The following is a 20,816-nucleotide window of genomic DNA, read 5'->3' as shown; positions in this document are numbered from 1 at the left end:
TGGAATAGGAGACAGATACAGATGCTCGTGCGCACACACGCTTACAGAAAACTTGGAAGTTCTGGCCTAAACACAGACTACAGACATCTTTGGTTGTCAGCTTAGACTGTGTGAAGATTAGAATTGAGGATCTCCAGAAGAGTAACCAAAACTGTGAGATCGACATCACAGTTCCGTAGGTCATCTCCAAAGCCAAACAAAGGTGAGCTTCTTATCTACTTCATGCAGTTAACTTTCTATATAACGTAGGGATGCTAATAAATTCTTACACCGTACTTTTTATGGGAGTAGAGATGACTACTTAGAGGTGTTCAGCTTCTAACAATTTAAAATAAGAAAGAATACAAAAAGTCTGAGGAAGGTTATGTTTACGAGGTTGAACAAAGCCTTAGGGCTGAGTTCCAAGCCTTCAGGTGAGACCACAGTGGGACTGGAGATTCAAAAGGGAGTAACTCTGTTTAATCACTTATATACTGACAAAATCCAGAAAAATGACCATTCAAGGGAGCCCATTTCCATATCGACAAGTGGTTTTTACCATTAGATTATGAGAGTGACCAATTCAAATCACAGTCAGACATACTAAAAGAGACAGTGCCATAGTTTCACCTGCTGATTCTGCATCACTTTGGCTAGCCTGTGAATGTCATAATGCTTTGGTAGAGAAGGGATATAGGTATCTCCTTTTTGAAAAGTCTCATCTTCTAGCCATAATATATATACATTGAAGAGCCTAAAAGAAAGAAAAAACAGAATTGTATAAAACATAAAAAGATGTGCAGGCAACTGAAGTTTCTTAATCTCTAGGAACACTGGCACCACTACATGAAAGTAAAGAAAGCACATAATACAGAAATAGTTTCCAACCACCACCACCCTCCAGAGAAGCTCATGGGCCAGCAGGGGAGAAAGACAGGTCACAAGTAATTACACTATGATGCAATGATTGTTAAAACAAAAGGTGTGAAAAAAAGGGCTCTGAGAATTTACTATTAAAGCAGGCTTAAGGACAATAAACAGGAAAAAAAAAAAAAAAAAACTGAAGAAGGTTATTTTAACACAGACCCAGGGAATGAATTTGGAGCCATTCTTTCCTGAGCAATCCAGTCACAGTGAGCCTTAGTGCTTTGAAAAGTTTAAGTAACATTCAAATAAACTTATTTTATATCTTTCAGAGAAAACATTAAAAGTCATTTTCAACCTATGCCCTGGAAGAACCTGCCAGCTTTAGGCTCAATGACAATCTCCTCCCTCAAAGGGTCACGAATGTGGGCACCCTATTTTCGGTAAGAAGGAACAGAACCAAACCAGGTTTAAAAAAAAAACCTCAATTTTCCAGTAAAAACTTAAAAAGTTTTTATGTTTCCTTTGTTCTTATTTTGTTTTGTTTTTACAAGAAACACAGTCCATTTGGCTAAGATCACTTTTATTTTAAGCAGCTGTTTGCAGCACCAGGTGCTGGATGGAGTAGGCTACAGCCACACAAATGACTTGGGTGGAGGTGGCATGACTTGGCTTTGCTCAATGAAGTGGAAAATTACCTCCTTCACCTCCGGGGTAGTTGGTGCAGGAAGAGAGACAGGGAGAGGGTTCTGTGGCTCCTAAAGGGAAGAGGCTGTAATGGATCTCTCTTCGAGCTTCTGATTCAATTAGGTGGCCACTTTACCAACACACCCAGAGGGAGGGGGATTTAAGAGAGGCAGAAAGGAACAGCAAAGATTTTCTTGGCTGCGCTAAAGGTTCAAAGACAAAGCCTTCCCCCCTGGTTAAGCCTAGTTAAAAATAAGTTTTCCTTCAAGCAAGCAAGACAAGGAGGAAAGTCCTGCTGGAGGCTGAGACAGAACCTAAGGGCTTGGAGGTCAGGCCCAAAGCTTCAGTGCAGGCTCAACACACTGGGTGTCCTCACCAAGACATTTTGCATTCAGGGCTAATTATGAAGAGCCAGTTTTATTAAGTCTTATTTATAAGACTAATATCTGGTTTATAGCAAGCTTATAAATGAAAGTTGAAGGACTAGTGTGAAAAGGACCCAAACTTACTTTAGAGTTCTCAATCTTTTGGGGATCCCAGTATTGTGCCTGATTTTAGAAGCAGTTTTGGGAGACTCCTAAATCCTACCCTAACCCAGGTGGATCCTAGAATCCCCTAGAGGCTCTATGAACCCCCCCTTTAAGAACCCTGCCTTGGTCATTTGTTTCTTGTAGAGAACTATCCTACAAGGCTTTACCCGTTTACATGCTCTAACCGATTGTTTGCGTTTGTTTCTGTTTTTACATGAAAGAGGACATCAGCCCTCCGGTTTAAAATCTTTCACTCAGACTCCAGGTACTCAACAGAGGTATATCCATATTGCTGATTCATTTCTCACGAGGAACATAAAAGAGAAACGTTACAAGATGTAAACATATAGTCAAAACTGCTGCCATATTCAATCTAACAACAAAAAAATAACAGCTAAGCAGTTTATAACACAAATAACTGCTCCAGCACAGTACCTGTGCTGCAAACAACAATGTAAATGAGTAAACAACCACGTGTCACCTCACAAGCTCCGCATGCAGCTCTGGGGAAGTCAGGTAACCAGCGGTGCCAGCCGGGCTCACTGGCAGCCCTTCGCTGCCCTCTGCTGGCACACAGAGGGCCTTGCTGGCAGCGTGGTGGAAGTCAGCCACCTCAGTCAGGCGTCTCTTCATTTCTTTCAACAAATGGGTATGAGCAGGGCTATGGAAAAACCTTCTTCCAATACAACCATCTATAGGTAACCTTAAAAAATACAAGCACAGATCACAAGAAGATCAACACAAGACAGTCTTCCTATATGACACAAACCAGCAATGAAGTCAATTTACTGTAGTTGTGCATATACCCCATGAAATGAATTCATATTATTTCTGTCTCAGTGGTTACTGTGAGGCTTCAACAAGATGGTATACATGAAAGCAGTTTTTAAAAAAATGGAATGCTATGAAAATTCAAGATAGTATCGCCATTTAGAGGTACATAATAGAGTCTCTGCTCTTGAACAACTTGCATCTGGTAGAAAACAGAAGTGACAAAGAATTAACAAATTGACATCTATGTTTCAAGGGAGTGAGTTAAGGGAGTGAGGGTGAGCTAGGAATTGAGCTGGAGCTAGAGCTCAATAGTCAGTAACAATGGACAGTTCCAGCTGGCCAGAGGCCCTTCAGACCCAAGGAAAATGTTGGACGCCACCTGGTACAGCCCAAGGGCTGCGAGACACAGCATGGCCTTTGCCCACTCCTGCTCGATCCATCACAAGTCCTCGAACAAGCCTCATGATGGTCACACAAGCAGCCTGTCTGGGGCGGTTCTCTCCCTTTGCATCTCCAGAGGCTCTATGCTAAGCCTTGCTGGGTTCCAGGGTGTTCTGTTCACGATGCTGCATATGGCGAATGGTAAAAGAGAGAGTTGCCACAAGATACCCTGAACTCAAGAGTTCTAGTCTAAGAAACGTGAAACAAGGAGGGAGGGAGACTCCTAGCTGGAGAAGGATTCTGACACACACCACAGTGAGAAAACATGGAGCAGCGGAGCAGTGAGACGGCGGGAGTGGATTCGGAAACTTACGACACTGGGTACCATACCCATATTGCGGTCCAGGCCGATGAAGATACAGGAGGAAGAACTTCTGCCAAATGAGCGGCAGAAGAGGGTGATCAGAAGGCGTGACGAGAGCCTGGTGGGCCCAACGATAAATCAGCAGCCTCTGGAGAGACGGGACGATGGGGAGCTTCAGCTGGGCCTGGGCTTTCTACAAAAGGCAGGGAGGGGGGCGCTTTGAGCAACCAGGAAATGAACAAGTTGCAAACAGTTTGCTCTTTCTAAATGATCCAAATGAAATGCCGAGCATTTTTCAATTCAGTAAGAAAAAAAGTCCAATACAACTTACTTCTTCAACCCACTAGCTAACACTTTAACCTCCTTGGCAATAAGACATATGGGGTAGCTTTTCTTCTGTCAAAACATTTCACAGACCCCAGAATTGGAATGGACCGTAAGTGTCACCTAGTCTAATCTCATTCCCATGCCTCTGCATGTAAAACACTACAATGCAAGAAAGTAGAATGATATGAAAGCCAAAAGCAGAGATTACTGTCAAATTTTACCACTCTTTTGAAAATTTTAGATTTTAAAAGGGATTTTAAGAATTATAAATCCCTTGATAAGCTCTGAAACCCAAAGCAAAGCCTATATTATGGGGTCCTAAAAGAGAAGCTCTTTAATTCTAAAGCCTTATTCCAGTCTTTCTCACACTTAACTGAGCCTAAGGATCAGTTAGGGAGTTTTTAAAAATAAATTCCTGGTGCCACTCCAGACTCAGAAGAAACTCAGAATCTCAGAAGTCAGGGTCCAAGAATCTGATTTTTAAGCAGCTCTCCAGGGGGTTCTGATGCACCTGGGACACACTGGAAATTGCTTTAAAACAACAGCAATCCCCGTCACACATGCAATGAACACAGCCTTCAGCGATGAGGTGTTAAATGAACCTTGGGAAGGGAGCATGCATTTCATTGACACTATTTTCATCGTTGGTTTTGTTACTGTGCTTTCCAAACATTCACAACAAAAGAAAACACAGGAGCTCAAAAGCTACAGGTGAACCTTTCAGCATCAAAGCATAAACCACTTTCTCCCACTCAAATGCAGAACTGCTATTTGCACCTTCAGAGCTTGGTCAGGGGTGAAAGCAGAGTTTATAACCAATTCCCCTTCAACAACTCTTCGGAGCTGAGAGTCTTCTTCAAAGATAGATTCCATGTTCAGGACTGTCCATGCAAACCAGACCTAAAAGGACACCAAGTGAAGGTGAGGAGAGTGAGTGCTCACACAGGCAAAATACATCCTGATATTCCACAAACTATCATCTCTCCTATCACAGCTCTCAGTTGACAAACATTTACAGTTTCTAAAATTAACACATAGTTTTCATACCTGTCTATATTCTTATCACAGTTATAAATTTAGATACATAGATCACTGAAAAAGGTTAAATTCCTTTGGAAAGGCTACTTTAGTAAAAGGCTGCTTGTTCATGCAACAATATTTAGTGGGTAGTTTCTGCATGCATGAGGGCCACAAACGAGGGCCAGACACGACCTGTGCCCTTAAGAAGTTTTCCATCTATTAGAAGAGACAAGACTAACACAGGGGGTGCCAAAAAAAATGTATACAAGTGGACACTTTGGTCAACATTGCTCAAGCAGTAGTTCGCCATAATCAGAAGTGTCTGGATGCTGATGGTAACCACTTTGAGCACCTCTTGTAATTGCAGAAGTCACAGGTGACTTGTATTCATCTTTTGTTATCGGTATATATTGAGCATTACAATTTTAATAGTTTTCCTTTCTTAAAATGTGTATACTTTTTTTTTGCACCCTCTGTACATAAGTAACCAAAATGTGGAGTCAGAAGTGGTGACTACTGAATCAGGGGTAAAGTGCTATGGGAAGCCAGAGGACGGAGGGCAGGACCAGAGAAGGCAGGTGTATCTGAGAAGGCGCCACATAGAAACTGGAGGTGAAGGCATGCCTGGCAGGAGAATCAGCTAGGCAAACACAAAGATATGTGTCGTGACAGCAAGGAGTTGGCTTCAGCTGGATCACAAGAGGTAAAGGCAGGAGTGAGACCGTGATACAAGTTTGAAGGATGCTACTGTTGGTTTAAGTGATGAAACAGGGACGTAATTCAACACCAAGTCTGAGAGGTGGAAACAGTGACGAAAATAACGCTGCTGATGATCAGGATGGAAACAATAACAGCCAACACCTAGGGAGCCCCGATTCTGTGCTAAGTGCTGTTCTGATGCTTTATATATCGGTACCATTGTTATTCCCTCTGACAGAAGAGGAAACTGAGGACCGATTGGTAAGCAAGCTGCCCAAGGCACAGCACCAGCAAATGGCAGAACTGAGTGGACTCTGGCTTCAGCATCCCCTTCCTAACCACTCTGCCAGGGGGCTGGGCAGGCCGTGCAGTCCGGCAGCCTGGGTCTGACCACGAGCTGTCTGACCCTGAGCCAGCCACTCACTCCAGTAAACCTCAGTTAGCCTCTCTGTGAAACAGGAATAGCAACAGCGCAACCGCAGCAGAGGGCTGCTGTGAGGGCGAAATGAAACAGCATTCTGCTCCGTAGTGAGTGCTACATAAATGCCAGTTGTTTTAGGCCATTAATAATATACCAGAAAGGGTGACAGCAATATCCAGGTTCACGAAGGTAACAAAGGGTCCTGAGAGGGTTTCCTACCTGAGTGGAAGTGGCTGAGCCCTCCACGAAGGAAGGAGTGACGTTGCCTGCCACGATCCAGCTCACCAAGGAAGAGAGCAGACTCCGGTCACAGTGGTAACCCAAAGCGTTCTACACCGGGGAGAGGGTGTGGAGCAGAGAGAGCAGGCTTTAAAAAAAGCTTATCAATGACCTTTTCAAGAATATCAGCCATTATCTTACTATACACTAAAAGATTCTGGTTAAGACACGGGTTTCAATAATTAGTCCACCAGCAGTGCCATTCCCCGGCAGCGTATTACAGCGAAATGTAACGAGCAGCTCCTCCTGGGTGTGTGTGTGTGTGGGGGGGGGGGGGGGCTGGTATCATCTCCTTTGACTTTATGGGAATCTACACTATCGGACTATGGGGATCTGCTCTAGCAGACTATGGTTACTGAAATAAAACAAGACACCGTTAAGGCATAGTGTTTTGTTTGATTTTTTTAAAGTGTACTCGGTGACCGCCGAGAAGTACTGAGAACTGTGCTTTGGGGGGACTTTTTAGAAGGCTACTATCTAGCCACTGACTGCAAGGTAACTCCTCTAACAGGCTTACCTTGTGTTGCTGGTAGAGTAATTTCTGCACACAATCTTCCTGCATCAGTTGAAAAGCTGTCTTACACAAGTGATCCATGAGGAAGAGGATGGGCTCTTCTCGGTACCAAAGATGTTGGCTTATTAGAGCCTGAACCCAGAACTCCAGTACGGCCACGGGGCCCACTTCATTGGGCTGCGTGCTTACAGACACGTGGGCCTATGGAAAAAGGGCTCAGGTGAGGGGAAAGGTAACAACAGCCTCCCATTTTGAAAACACTAAGAAAATAATACCTACTGCATGACAAAACCCAAATCTGGGGACTTTCTTAGCCAAACGCACAGTGCCAAGCACTCTGAAATGACCAACACACCAATGTGCTGGCACCAGGGGTGTTTGACTGGAAAGGTGGGTTACAGTGTATTTAGGGGCTTACGAGGGCCCTGACCTGGATCATGCTGTTGAGAAGCTTCACGTTGTCCCCATGGCTGGCTCCAGTCAGGTGCTGTGTCACCTTGTGGGTGACCTGCTGTGTGACACCCTGAGGGACGCCACTGTCCAAGTGCAGGAACAGGAGGAGGTAGGACAAAAACCTGTCAAGCAGACAGGACGACACACTTTATCTTCTAATCAAAGCCAACAGAGTTTCCAACAGCTAATTACTTAGGAGAAAACAGAAAAACGTAAAGTGGGCCCATTTTTAGACCAAAGCTCTGTTTTATTTAGGGATTCGGATAAATCTTCAGGAATTTCAGGAGAATGAAGTTTTCCAATTTCATGTGGGTTCTGAGGAATTCTGTCTACCTGGGGAAGTATAGTGAACAGACCCAAGGCAGACAAACACATGAAAGTTAAAGAGCACTGGAGAAAAAGCTGTCCTGACATCAGAGAAAAGGCTGTCCCCACAAAGGGGCCTGACATCCCCTCTACACTCCCAACTTATGCACACAAAAGCAGAGATATTTATAAAATATTCCGCAATCTTTTCTTGGGTGCCAACTTCACGAGGTGGCATATAAGGCACCAAGGGGGACATCAGAGAATGAAGTCATGGCCGTGCCCTCAGTTCCCTGGGCACACCGGGCTCCCTCCTGTCTCAGGGCCTTGCGTATGTGCGTTTCCTGCCTGAAACACTCCCCCACACCTAACCTGGCACACTCCTACTCATCCCTCGGATGCCTTCTGCAATGTCTCTTCCTCGGAGAATACTTCCTGACCCCCCTCCCGCCACCTAAAATACATCTAACCCATTAACCTCTCTCACAGCACCCCACTGCTTTCCCTCATGGTCCCTCACACTGGTAACTGCCTCCTGAGGACGTGATCACGTCCTAGGTGTCTGAGGGCGCCGCCCACCAGGCCTGCTTTGCTCACCCCTGTACAGACGGTGGCAGCACACAATGGGAATCAATAAGCGGTGGTTACTGGTGAGTGAAGGCACTTCCCACTTCCCAGGAGAAACAACACAGGCCAAACCCCACGCTAATATAAAGGAAAAGATGACAGAAAAGGTACCAATGAAGTGCTGTAAGAGTGCAGAGGACAGAGCTAGAGCCGGCGTTAGAGGGAGGTGGGGGAGGTGCAGAGGGGGAGCATTTGAAACAGTGCCTAGAAAGACTCGTCATTACTCAAAATCTAGTAATCAGAGGAACAAGACATAGACAATTCAATCTAATTTTAAAATATCTTTTAAAAGTCATGAAAATCTAAAGAGAATTTATTAAAATTGTGCCAGGCACAGTACTGTATATTACTTAATCCTTACATCTGGCATGGGAGATATTATCCCATGATACAAATGAAAAAAATGGAGGTTCTGCAGAGTTAAGGAATTCATTTGTGTCCACACATGAGTAGAGTGAGAGTGGGGACATAAACTCCTACCTGAAAACCATGTGCTAACCAAAACACAAGTGTTCCCAGACTTGCCTGGCGCCCAGAGTGCTGATTTAAAAAAAATACAGGGGGCACTAGGCTCGATCCCATTCCTACTAAAGTAGACTCGCCCAGAGAAGAGCCTGGGAGGCCATATTTACCGTGTTTCCCTGAAAATAAGCCCTAGCCGGACCACCAGGTCTAATGTGTCTTTTGTAGCAAAAATTAATATAAGACCCGGTCTTATATTATATAAGAGCTGGTGTTATGTTATATTATATTATATTATATTATATTATATTATATTATATTATATTATATTATATTATATTATATTATATTATATATTACCCAGTCTTATAGTAAAATAAGACCGAGTCTTATGTTAATTTTTGCTCCAAAAGACACATTAGAGCTGATGGTCCGGCTAGGTCTTATTTTCGGGGAAACAGGTAATAAGCTCTCCTGGGTGATTCTCATCACCAGGCAAGTTGGAGAGACACTCTTTGAAGTGACACACACTGGGAAAACTGGCATGTCCCCTCGTGCCCTTGAACAGTGTACGTCGGGCTCATCTCCCCTCATCACTCCTGGCGAGGCCCCAGCCAGATGCTCTCCTCCCTGCTCCCCGCACAGGTAGTTCTCCTCTCACCTCGAGGCCCTCACTTATGCTCTTCCCCAGCCTGGCCACCTCCTCTCAACTCCCTACCGATATTGAAAAAGCCTGCCTTGCCCTGTCCTCTCCACTGGCCCACGGCCTACATGCACCTCAAAGCTCAATTAGAAACCCACCTCTCCCATAAAGGCATGTTCTTGGGCCATCTGTTGCTTCTGTCCACAGAGCATCCTCTCTCTCCCTTCTGCTAACTGTACATCCTCTCATGAATGGAACTGTCCTTCCTCCACACCATAGAGTTCTGGGAAGGAAGGACTCTCAATACAGAACTCTTATACACCTCTTCTCAGGGCTGGACATTCCCAGAGGACGCAGTCATAGGCTCAGGGAGAGCAGATGACTAAGTCAGACTAATCGGGAATCATTATAAGGAACAACAATGAAGAAAAACATTTGCCTTTCCCATGGGAAACTAGGATGATGCCTAGTTCTCTTGATGGCTATGGACTTTTGTTTCCCTCAAAAAAGTACACCTGCAGAAAGGCCTGAAAAAGAGACAGGGTCAAGGGATCTTGGAGGGAGAATAAACAAAGAGAAAGAGAAATACTAACCCAGGGTCTGTCAACTTTGGCAATACTGACATTTTGGTCTGGCTAATTCTTTACTGTGGGGGCTCCCCTGTGCACTGTAGGATGTTTAGCACTATCCCTGACTTCTGCCCGCTAGATGTCAGTAGCGACCTCCTCCAACCCCAGCCCCTAAACCACCACCTTCCTCTCACCCTGCCAGGGTGTGACAACCAAAATCTTCTCCACACATCACCAAATATTCCTCACAGTCAAAATCACCCCTGGTGGAGAACCACCACTTTAGACTGACCTGATGTTATCTTGAGCCTTTTTTTCCCCCAATCACAGGAGCCAATACATTCCCCTTGGTGAAACGAGTGTGCACTAAGTTTTCATCATGTGCAATTTAAGCACCTTGATTAATATTCCATCATCCTTAATTCTTTTCCTCCCCAAGCAGCTATTTCTTTTATCATAAATTCCATATACTTTTACCACATAATTAATGCAAGTGCAATCTATATACCACAGCATAGCGTGGCCAATATTTTGCTTCATTATTTTGTAATTACTTCAAAAGTCTTATTCTCCCAAGATTAAAAATGCCTCATGTGATGAACACCTCTCTGTGTATCTTATCTGCGTGTAACATTTGCAGATCTGCACACTCATTTGCTGCTCGATGTCAGAAGCACTGTTCCCCAAGTTTCATGGAAACAACTGCTCTTTCAAATACTAATAAGCTGTAAGCAATCCAAAATTAAATTTAAGAGGAAGAGAAATATCTTCATAATAATAAAACTAGAAATCATTACTAGAATCATTTTCCTCCACCTGCATTCTAAACTGGGCAGGAAATTTTCTGCCTCATAAAAAATACACTACCGAAATATCATTCCCTATTTTCCTTGAGAAACCAGAAGACGTCGTCATGTGTACTCACTGAGCTGTTCTCTACTTACTGCTCGTTCTTCAGAAGGTAATACTGGCAAGGGTAGAACAAAGGCAGAATCTTATCCAGGACATGGACCACTGTTCTCAAATGCCTCGACTGGACCAGAATTCCCAACAGTGGGATGCCTTCTGCACAGAACTTCTCAATGCTGTGGAAAAAAGAAAAAGACAGTCAGCATACAAGGGAGCCAGTTCATAAAATGATGTTCTTCCAATGAGCTGTCAGCCTACATGCTACCAGGATTATCTTAGGTCTCCAAAACATTTTTGCATACCCAACCTTCCTGCAGAAACATTAGATCACAACTCTGGAAGTACAAAGGAACTTAACAGTTCATCGTTATTTTCATTTCACAGATGGTAAAGGTGAAGTATCATGCCCAAATTCATATAATTTCCTAGTGTGGAGTCCAAATGAGAACCCAGGTTTGCAAAATTCTAGTCCAGAGCGCTTGCCACCACCCCATTTTGTTCCTCTAATGCTGCTTCTTCTAAGAGTCGAAGTGTTCTCACTGTCTGCTAGTCCCACAAGGTATTACAGCAAAGAGAAGATCCAAAAGGGAGCTCAATCTGACAGTACAAATTGGCAAAAAGTCTTCTGAAACCAGTGTGGCATAAACATTTACTTATTTTTTTACTCCAGAGAATCTATCCTCAGGAAATAATCTCTATTACAGAAAAAAAATATGTAAACATGCACTTTTGGGGAATTATTTATAATTAATTGCAAACTCTGAGACAGAAATGACTTACATAAATTTTGAGAAAATCCATTCAATGAGAATATTATTACATGGTTTTAAAATAATGCATATGATGGCCAAGGGCAACATGGAAAAATACTTCTGCTATAATAATACTGGGGAAAAAAAACATAAAATTTTATACTTCTGACTACAACTAGTAGTAAAGAAGATTTATATGGGGGGTGGGAAATACACAGGGATGATGTCACACCAAAATGCTCATTGTGTTGCAGTGGTATTAGCGAGTGGCTTTTTCTCCATTTTCCAAATTCTATAATTTAGTGATATTGCTATAATTCTAGGGGGAAAAAATCATTTCAAAAAATAAAAGTAACAATGCAAAGATTATGACATAAGGGAAACGTTTACAATATTAAAAGTGAAAAACAGGGCTGGTCCAGTAGCTCCGGTGGTTGGCAAGCCATGCTCCTAACCGAGGTTGCCAGTTCGATTCCCACATGGGCCAGTGAGCTGTGCCCTCTACAGCTAAAATTGTGAACAACAGTGCTTCCTGGAGCTGGGCTGCTGTGAGCAACTGGAGGTTGGTTGGCATGAGCTGCCGCGCGGGCTGCTGTGTGCTGCCATGAGCAGCCGGTAGCAAGCGTGAGTGGCCGGCAGCCAGCGAGAGCTGCCATGAGCTGCTGTGAGCAGCCAACCAGACCGACAATCGGTGACCGACTGCCTCAGCCGGGAGGAGCGCAAGGCTCATAATACCATCATGGGCCAGGGAGCTGTGTCCTACACAACTAGACTGAGAAACAACGGCTTTAACTGGAGTGTGTGTGTGTGTACGGAGGGGGCGCGGGGGAACATGGAAGAAGGAGGGGAAAAAAAGTGAAAAACAAAGGATATATAAAATTATACATATATTATAATTCTAAAAAAGATCAAAGGAAAAATTACACAAAAATAACCACACACAAAAAAATGTTGTATTAGGGTGGAAAAATTCTGAGTAATATTTTTGACTACTGTCCTCTGAATTATCTGTGATGTTATATTCATGTACAACTTATGTTACTGCATACTCTATCCCAAACCTGAAGAGCATTCATAAAATTGCCTTAAGCCAGTTCTAGTATATATATATACCAGATGTTCACAGTGGAGTTTTTACTCTCGAGTTCAGCCCTGAAGAGAAACCTTTATCCTCACCCTCACTCCCGTTCAGGATACAGTAATTAGTGCTAAAGAAGTATTTATCTTTAGAGAGGACCTGGAGCATGTCAGTGAATACAGAGCTGCAGGCTCAAAACGGATACAAGAAATTAGAGAAATCATGAAACAAGTTCAGAGCACTACATTCAAAGAATCCACAGACACTGTTCTAAGCATGTTTATGTATTATAACTCACTAGAGCTTCAAAAGGCCAATACTATTATTATTTCCATCTTAAAGATGAGGGACCTGAGACACAGGAAACAGTAAATGACACTAGAACTACTGGAGACAATGTAGAGTGCCTTCCGAAAGGCCTATATAACATTTCTCCTCTTCCTAGTGGATCAACTCTAGCCTTTCACTTGGCCTTCAAATGTGTCCATAACTTGGCCCTACTGACCTGGCTGATTACCGCCATTCACCAACATGAATCACGGGATTCAGTCGGGAGTGTTTCTTCCACCTCTCCTCCTACCCCCTCAGACACCTGGTGCTCCTTCCCACTCTCATTCAATCCAATACCTACTAAGCACAAGTTCGGGTGACACAAAGATAAAAAATGAGGCAGTGCCCCTCCTGGAAGGAGCACGCAGTACCCAAGGAGAGGGGGAGACAAACTGACACTACAGTACAGTGAGGGTGCTGCTCAGAATACACACACAGTGCGGGGGCGGGGCGGGGGCCCTTAGGCCGACTCTCCAACAGTGGGCACTGATCACCTGGAGAAGTGAGTGCCACCACTCTGCACCTGAGCCGAGGACGCCTGCTCTAACACTCCTCTGCAAAGCTCAGCTCCTCCATGGAGGTAACCTGCTCTAATGATGCTCCGTCCTTTAAATTCTTCCTGCGCCTACTGAGCGGTTCTCAGTCTAGGCTGTACATTAGATCACCTGGAGAACTGGCCCCGGGCCAAGGAGATCGGGATTAAAGCAATTCCCTCTTCCCTGAACTGATATTTTTAGAATCACTCCGAAAGCGACTTACACAGCAGCAGGGTTGAGAGCCACTGCTCTGTACACACACATCAACCAGCCCTGGAGTGGATCTTTGGTGCCACCAATTATTTTATGTCCACCATCTCCACTAAGCTTTCAGCAACCTGAAGGCAACTACCTAACACCTCCACGTCTCTCCTACTCGGTAGCACAAAGCTGAACACTAACGGCTGATCGGATAACTGGCATCCCACTGAAAAGATGCTTAATGTGGAACAAGTTACTGAAATCAAGATGCTGGAAAGGTGGTACAGTGGGTCTAAAACACAAGAATCAGAAAGCATAGGTCAAAGAGGTTTTTATAAAAAAAAATGGATAGGCTAGAAAAAAATAGTATATCAGAGGAAGACAATCTTAAGGAAAAAGACTTTTAACCACCTAAGAATTATTCCGTCCTTCCGTTACTTATTGCACCAGATACAGTGTTCACCTCTAAGGCTAAAGTGGTAACACAAACACAGTTCTGGGTCGTAACCTCAGAGAAGATCCCTACAGACAACTCCAATACAGTGTGATAAATACTCCAGTGGAAAAAACACAGGCAGCTATGGGCTCATGCCAGAGAGGCATGTGGCCTCATCAGGCATTTCATTCCCCTGGGCAGGTTGGCCTTCAGCTGAGGAAGTGGAGTTAGGCTGCCATCATTTTAAAATTCAGTACACGTGACCACTTACATTGATCATTAATCTGAGGAAGAAAGCATATCTACTGCTGACATGAGCATTCCACTCTGGGTGACACATATAACGCTACTCATTATGTAACAAAGTGATTCTTCTGGTAAAATCTGTCTTATATGAATTTGGGCAGCACTTCCCCTTGGTCAGCTATTCATCAGGCTTATGATTTGGCCCTGATTCCCCCTAGCCAGGTTCGATGGAGGCCTCAGACCTTGGCATGTGACAGATGAGATTCTACCATCACTGACTACAGGATTCAGCGACCCTAGAGGTTCGGCTCCAACAATGTACCTGTGGCCCAGGGCCGTCATAGCTAAGGCCAGGTAACAGCCAATGGGCATGCCTGCCTTAACAGCCTTCAGGAGAGGATGAAACGTGGGTGACTCTGTCATGTCAGGCACAGTGCTGGAGAAGGGGACAGTTGGGCGATTCTGCTGCATTCCGTAGTCGTTTTTGTGCAGTTTCAACCTCAAGATCAAGTTCCAGGCCCACTGGTTAAATGAGGTCTCAGGTGTCTCTCCGTATCGAACAATACTGGCCAAATATGAAACCTAAGACAATTATTTATTTTAAACCACATTAGTCACATACACATTAAGTCAGCAGGCTCACCCGTCCATCTCCTTTTGTGATCAACAATGCCCTCAAAAGTGAGAACACGTTACTCAGTGGCACTCGGTGTTTGTGACACTAAGTTAAAAAGTCATTTCTCACACTGACTACTTCAGCTTACTTGCTAGTCAAGCTGAGTCAGCTCAACCAAGAGTCATAATATAAAAGTTGCTACACAACAATGGTGTGCTGGTAAATAAATTTAATAACTAACTGGAGTGCAGGGAGCTCATTTATAATGTTTGCCAATTTTGGTGGCACAAAAAACTCCCACCATGGTCAAGTTCAACCTACTAACAGGCTAACAACACGGCTGCAAAGTTTCTGACATTTTCCTGGGCCAGTGTTAAGCCAGCGCCAGCACACCACTGTAGCTCAACTCTAATTCCACAATATTAAAATGGTCACATGTAGGCTGCTTCTTAAAGAAAAATCTTTATCCAACCATAGAACTGAATTTCAATATATTAAATTGCCAGAAATGTTATTAGGAAACCTGAGGGTAAACACTGTAACTTTATCCACCCAAGCCATTTATAATAAAGACATACGTCCTCAATATGCAAGAGAAGGCAATACCTGCTTCATACTTTCAGAAAGAAGCCCAGCATATGGCTTCTGTGAAAGGTATTTCTGGTATGCTTCGAGAATCATTAAAGCCACTTCAGCATGGACTGCTTGATCCAGATGAAGGGTATCCTATTAAAGAGAAAAATAACCACAAAGATGCCATCTTGAGATATATGTATATCTGAACCAAAAGACTAGGCAGAATAGTAAAAAGAGATCTTGGATACAGAAGCTAAATTTTCCAAAAATCACATCCCCTAACAATGAAGTTTTAAAATGACAATAAGAAAAGAAACTGGCCGGCCCGGTGGCTCAGGCGGTTAGAGCTCCATTCTCCTAACTCTGAAGGCTGCCAGTTCGATTCCCACATGGGCCTGTGGGCTCTCAACCACAAGGTTGCCAGTTCAATTGCTCGAGTCCCGCAAGGGATGGTGGGCTCTGCCCCCTGCAACTAAGATTGAACACGGCACCTTGAGTTGAGATGTTGCTGAGCTCCCGGATGGCTCAGTTGGTTGGAGCGCGTCCTCTCAACCACAAGGTTGCCAGTTCAATTCCTCGACTCCCGCAAGGGATGGTGAGCTGTGCCCCCTGCAACTAGCAATGGCAACTGCACCTGGAGCTGAGCTGCGCCCTCCACAACTAAGACTGAAAGGACAACAACTTGACTTGGAAAAAAGTCCTGGAAATACACATTGTTCCCCAATAAAGTCCTGTTCCCCTTCCCCAATAAAATCTTTAAAAAAAAAAAAAACTGATAACTTAAAGAACCATTTCACTGCACCTAGATAGGTATAGACCTGAGTCATCCCAGACCCAAGCCATAAAATGTATCCTTGAAGGTAACCCCCTTCCCCACTCTAGAATCTCTTCAAGACTTTGGGTTATAAGTTTAAGGACACTGCCACAAAAGAGGAAGATGTTTAATTATTATAAAACAGGAAGATACTTAATATTTAAGTCTATAGTCCCTTTCTTGTTCTACCATCATTGAAAACATAAAAAAATGTTTTCATTTACCTCAACAACACAGGTAAAAATATTCCTTCAGGAACCTGAAGTGCTGTCAAATTTCCTACCCAGTCTTCCTCTGAAGAAGTGCATTCCTATCCGTCTCATAGAAGATAACTTTTCTAACTTTAACAAAGGAGCAAGGAGACTCCCACAGCGGAGTCTTCATGCAGCTCTCTGGGAGAGAGGCGCCTGGGGTTCTGTTCACAAGCAGAGACTGTGAAGGTGGAGAACAGCTCCTGTAGCACTCACCCACCAGCATGTGAGAGAGAGAAGTCCCACATGGTCAGGGACACCCTGGGGGAAAAGCTCCCTGGCTTCAGTTTCCTTCTCTGTACAGGGGCCATGGCCATGCAAACCACACACGATGGCTGCCTGGCCGCAATGACTTGCTCAGAACAAAAGCTGGCACACAGTTGAAGAGGACTGAGTTCTCTCTCATTTTCCCTTTAAAATCTTTAAATATTTTGATCAAGGAGCCAACTAAAGCCTAGGGTAAAGAGGCAGGAATGGTTTAACAGTCAAAATCACTTGACCTGACATCTTTAGAGACATGACAGGTAGCAAGCCCTTAATAATAATAAACTATTAAAGAAACTATCACCACTCAGTACTTCACATGTGCCAAAAACTTCACATGTGTCTTAACTTGTTGAATCCTTACAACAACCCTATGAAGCAAGCTCATTAATACTGATGCTTACAGATGAGCAACTGAGGCCCAGAGAGTTCAGGAAGCTTGCTCAGAGTCACACAGCCAGCAGGTGACAGAGCTGGGATCCGAACCCAGGCAGGCTGGCTCAGAGCTCAGGCTCTTAACCAATGCACAGTGCTTCAGAAGACAAATCTGGCAATGACATGCAAGACAAAACCCAGAAGAAGGACCAGAAGCAGGAGAGGCAATTAAGAGGAACTGCAGTAAAGAGCCAGAGATAAAACAACAGATCTATAAAGAAATCATCTATAAAGAAAAAGTGAAGAACTCTGAGTGTGGAACAATTTACCTTCCTTTAGAAGATGCTCACTCTGCAAAACAGAATTAAAGAGAAGATCCGAAACTCTGACACAGCTAAAAGAATTTGCAGACTTTGCAAATGATACTCAAAAATGTTGATGTTTTGAGAAAACGTTCTTTGAAACTGACGGATGTAGAACCACCAGTCTCTAGGGAATGGTTTTAACACATACCTGTTCACCAAATCCCCAATTCAGTCCTTCTAGAATAACACAGGCCAATTTGTTCTTCACCATTGTCAGGTTATAATTCAACAGCCAATCCCGAATCACAGCTATCTCAGAGGCAGAAGGTCGCCAAAGATACAAAGGCAATTCTTTAAACAGGTATAAAGAGACCTTATTAAAAAGAAAATGATAATAATTAAAATCAAAACTTAGGGACAACCCTATATTACTACAATATTACATTATTAAACTGCTTGCAAAACTTTTTCTCCAAAAAAAGGTGGAGTTTTGTTTGATTTTTAGACAAATGAAATGGACAACCAAATCAAATGAATACTGAAACTAATGATACACCAAAAGCACATTTTGCAATACTTTATAAAGGTCAATCTTTTTTCAACATGTACATTGGTATACTTCTGTTTAGGAAAACCACCATACTAAGATCCAAATTTAAAGTCATGACAAATCAGGGGGAGGTAATTCATTTTACAAAAAGAGCACTTTAAATAATTATTTCTTCTATGGTATTTAAAAAGATATTTCTATTAACTTCAAAACACTCTAGGGAGGAGGAGCAAGGAGTGGATGGAGATCAAAATGAAACAAGATCAACCATGAGCTGGTAATTGTTGAAACTGGATGTCAGATACACAGCAATTGACCATATTTCTCTACTTTTCTATCTATATGATTCTATAATAAATTTAAAATCCTGTTCACAAGAATTCTATAGTGCCACTTTTTAAATAACATATCCATGTATGCAAATTAAGATAACACAGTTTGCTTTAAGGGAGACTGATCAGAAGAGCTATTCATTTATAATCTCTAGAGAAGTACTATGGAATGGAAATACAATGCAAGTCACAAAAGTAATTTTAATTTTTGTAATAGTCACATATTTTAAAAGTCAAAAGAAACAAGTAAAATTAATTTAATAATATATTTTAATTCAATATGTCCAAAATATTATTTCAACATGTAACCATTAGAAAAATTATTGGTATGTTACATTTTTTGTTCACACTAAGTCTTCAAAACCCAATGAGTATTTTATACTTATAATGATTCTCAATTTGGGCTCGCTACATTGCAGGGGCTCTACAGTTACATGTATTGGACAACACAGGTCTAGAACATACATACCAGCATTTTTCAGGTTCCTACATGGGACACAAAACAAAATTTGAAAGAACAGTAGAAAGAATGAATTTTAAAGAGATCTTTCCTTTTCTTTGTGTGTGTATATTTGTATGTATATTTAGTTAAGTTTTCATGAGGATTTATTAATAAAAGTCTTGAATATTCTGAATAAAATAGTAAAATAGTTATATTTAAATTAAAAAAAAATCCTACTTTATCTGGTATCTGACAGAAAGAGCAAAATGATGGTACTAAATCAATGAGTATAGTAATGAGATCTGGAGAGAAAAGTACCTACCCCAACTACATAAAATAATGGTATAGCATGTATCTGCCCACCAAGAATGAAAGGAGGCTTTCAGGAAAGACCCCATGTACATTAAAAGGCTAACAAGGGAATATTACCAACAACTCTGTGCCAATAAATTCAACTAGTTAGGAAAAATTCCTTTGGGCCAGCCCGGTGGCTCAGGCGGTTAGAGCTCCATTCTCCTAACTCCGAAGGTTGCCGGTTTGATTCCCACATGGGCCAGTGGGCTCTCAACCACAAGGTTGCCAGGTCGATTCCTCGACTCCCGCAAGGGATGGTGGGCTGTGCTCCCTGCAACTAGAAAAATGGCAACTGGACGTGAAGCTGAGCTGCACCCTCCACAACTAAGACTGAAAGGACAACAATTTGAAGCTGAACGGCACCCTCCACAACTAAGATTGAAAGGACAACAACTTGACTTGGAAAAAAAGGCCTGGAAGTACACACTGTTCCCCAATAAAGTCCGGTTCCCCTTCCCCAATAAAATCTTTAAAAAAAAATTCCTTTAAAGATCTAAATTACCAAAACTGACTCAGGAAAAATAAAAATCTGAAGAGTTTTCTATTTAAAAATTTCAAGACTATCCACAAAGAAAACTCTAGACCTAGATGATTTCACTGGTAAACTCTATAAAACATTAAAGAAAGAATGCATAACAATCGTACAAAAACTCTTATAAAAAATAGAAAAGAGAATATTTCCTAACTCATGGTATATAGTAAATATAACCTTAAAATCAACAAAGACAAAGACACAAGAAAATAAAATTATAGATTAATATCCCTCATGAATATGCATATGTAAAAATCCTCAACAAACATTATTGTCACACTGAATCTAGCAATACACACACACACACAAAAAAAACTATACACCATGATTACATGGTCTTTATTCCAGGAAATAATGATGGTTCAACATTTGAAGACCAATGTAATTTACCACAACAAAAACAGATAAAAATCATAAGATCATTTCAATCGAATGCAGGAAAAGCAACTGAACAACCATTCATGAAAAAACTCAGCAAACTGGAAAAGGAAACTTTCTCAGCCTAATACAGAGCATCAATGAAAAACCTATAGCTAACATTATACTTAATGGTGAACTTTCAAGCCTTTTCCACTATGATAGGGAACAAGGCAAGGATGTCCACGCTCACTACATCAATTCAATATTATAATAAAGAACACAGTCAATGCAATAAGACAACAAAAACAAATTAAAGGTCTAACACTTGGAAAAAAGAATCCTAATAAGAACTCTCAACAAAACAGAATATAAAAAAAAAAGTACCCTGTAATTTTCCAAGTGACTATAAGATGCAAGGGCCCTTTGTAAATATAGAGCCACAGAAAAATACTATCACTTTAAACATTCCTCTTAAAAGTTATGACACATGACTATCTGCCATTAGAAAAACACACTACAGCCTTATTACATACAATGAGGAAAATCTTCATTAAATGTATGGTTTTTTTCACATGGTACATCCATACAACGGGATACTATTTGGTCATAAAAAAGAATGAAGTACATGCTACATACAATATGGATGAACCTGAAAAAC

At 42.2% G+C, this 20,816-nt stretch overlaps 1 protein-coding gene across 2 annotated transcripts in view; it reads right to left on the bottom strand.

Annotated features, from left to right (window-relative positions):
• EPG5 (ectopic P-granules 5 autophagy tethering factor) overlaps positions 1-20,816 on the bottom strand; it is a 97,003-nt gene that overhangs the window by 43,111 nt on the left and 33,076 nt on the right. For both annotated transcript variants that reach the window (XM_019739694.2, XM_019739695.2), the window contains exons 14-24: positions 17,797-17,961; positions 15,610-15,729; positions 14,710-14,969; positions 10,844-10,984; positions 7,270-7,414; positions 6,843-7,040; positions 6,266-6,376; positions 4,684-4,806; positions 3,606-3,772; positions 2,542-2,763; positions 610-733 (exon numbers count right to left, since the gene is read on the bottom strand). In XM_019739694.2, the coding sequence (XP_019595253.2) occupies positions 610-733; positions 2,542-2,763; positions 3,606-3,772; positions 4,684-4,806; positions 6,266-6,376; positions 6,843-7,040; positions 7,270-7,414; positions 10,844-10,984; positions 14,710-14,969; positions 15,610-15,729; positions 17,797-17,961 (1,776 nt within the window). The remainder of the gene's footprint in view (positions 1-609; positions 734-2,541; positions 2,764-3,605; positions 3,773-4,683; positions 4,807-6,265; positions 6,377-6,842; positions 7,041-7,269; positions 7,415-10,843; positions 10,985-14,709; positions 14,970-15,609; positions 15,730-17,796; positions 17,962-20,816) is intronic.

The sequence above is a fragment of the Rhinolophus sinicus genome, linkage group LG09 (genome assembly GCF_036562045.2).
Source record: "Rhinolophus sinicus isolate RSC01 linkage group LG09, ASM3656204v1, whole genome shotgun sequence".
In the NCBI taxonomy this organism is placed as follows: Eukaryota; Metazoa; Chordata; class Mammalia; order Chiroptera; family Rhinolophidae; genus Rhinolophus; species Rhinolophus sinicus.
This window is presented reverse-complemented; position numbering and strand designations above follow the sequence as displayed.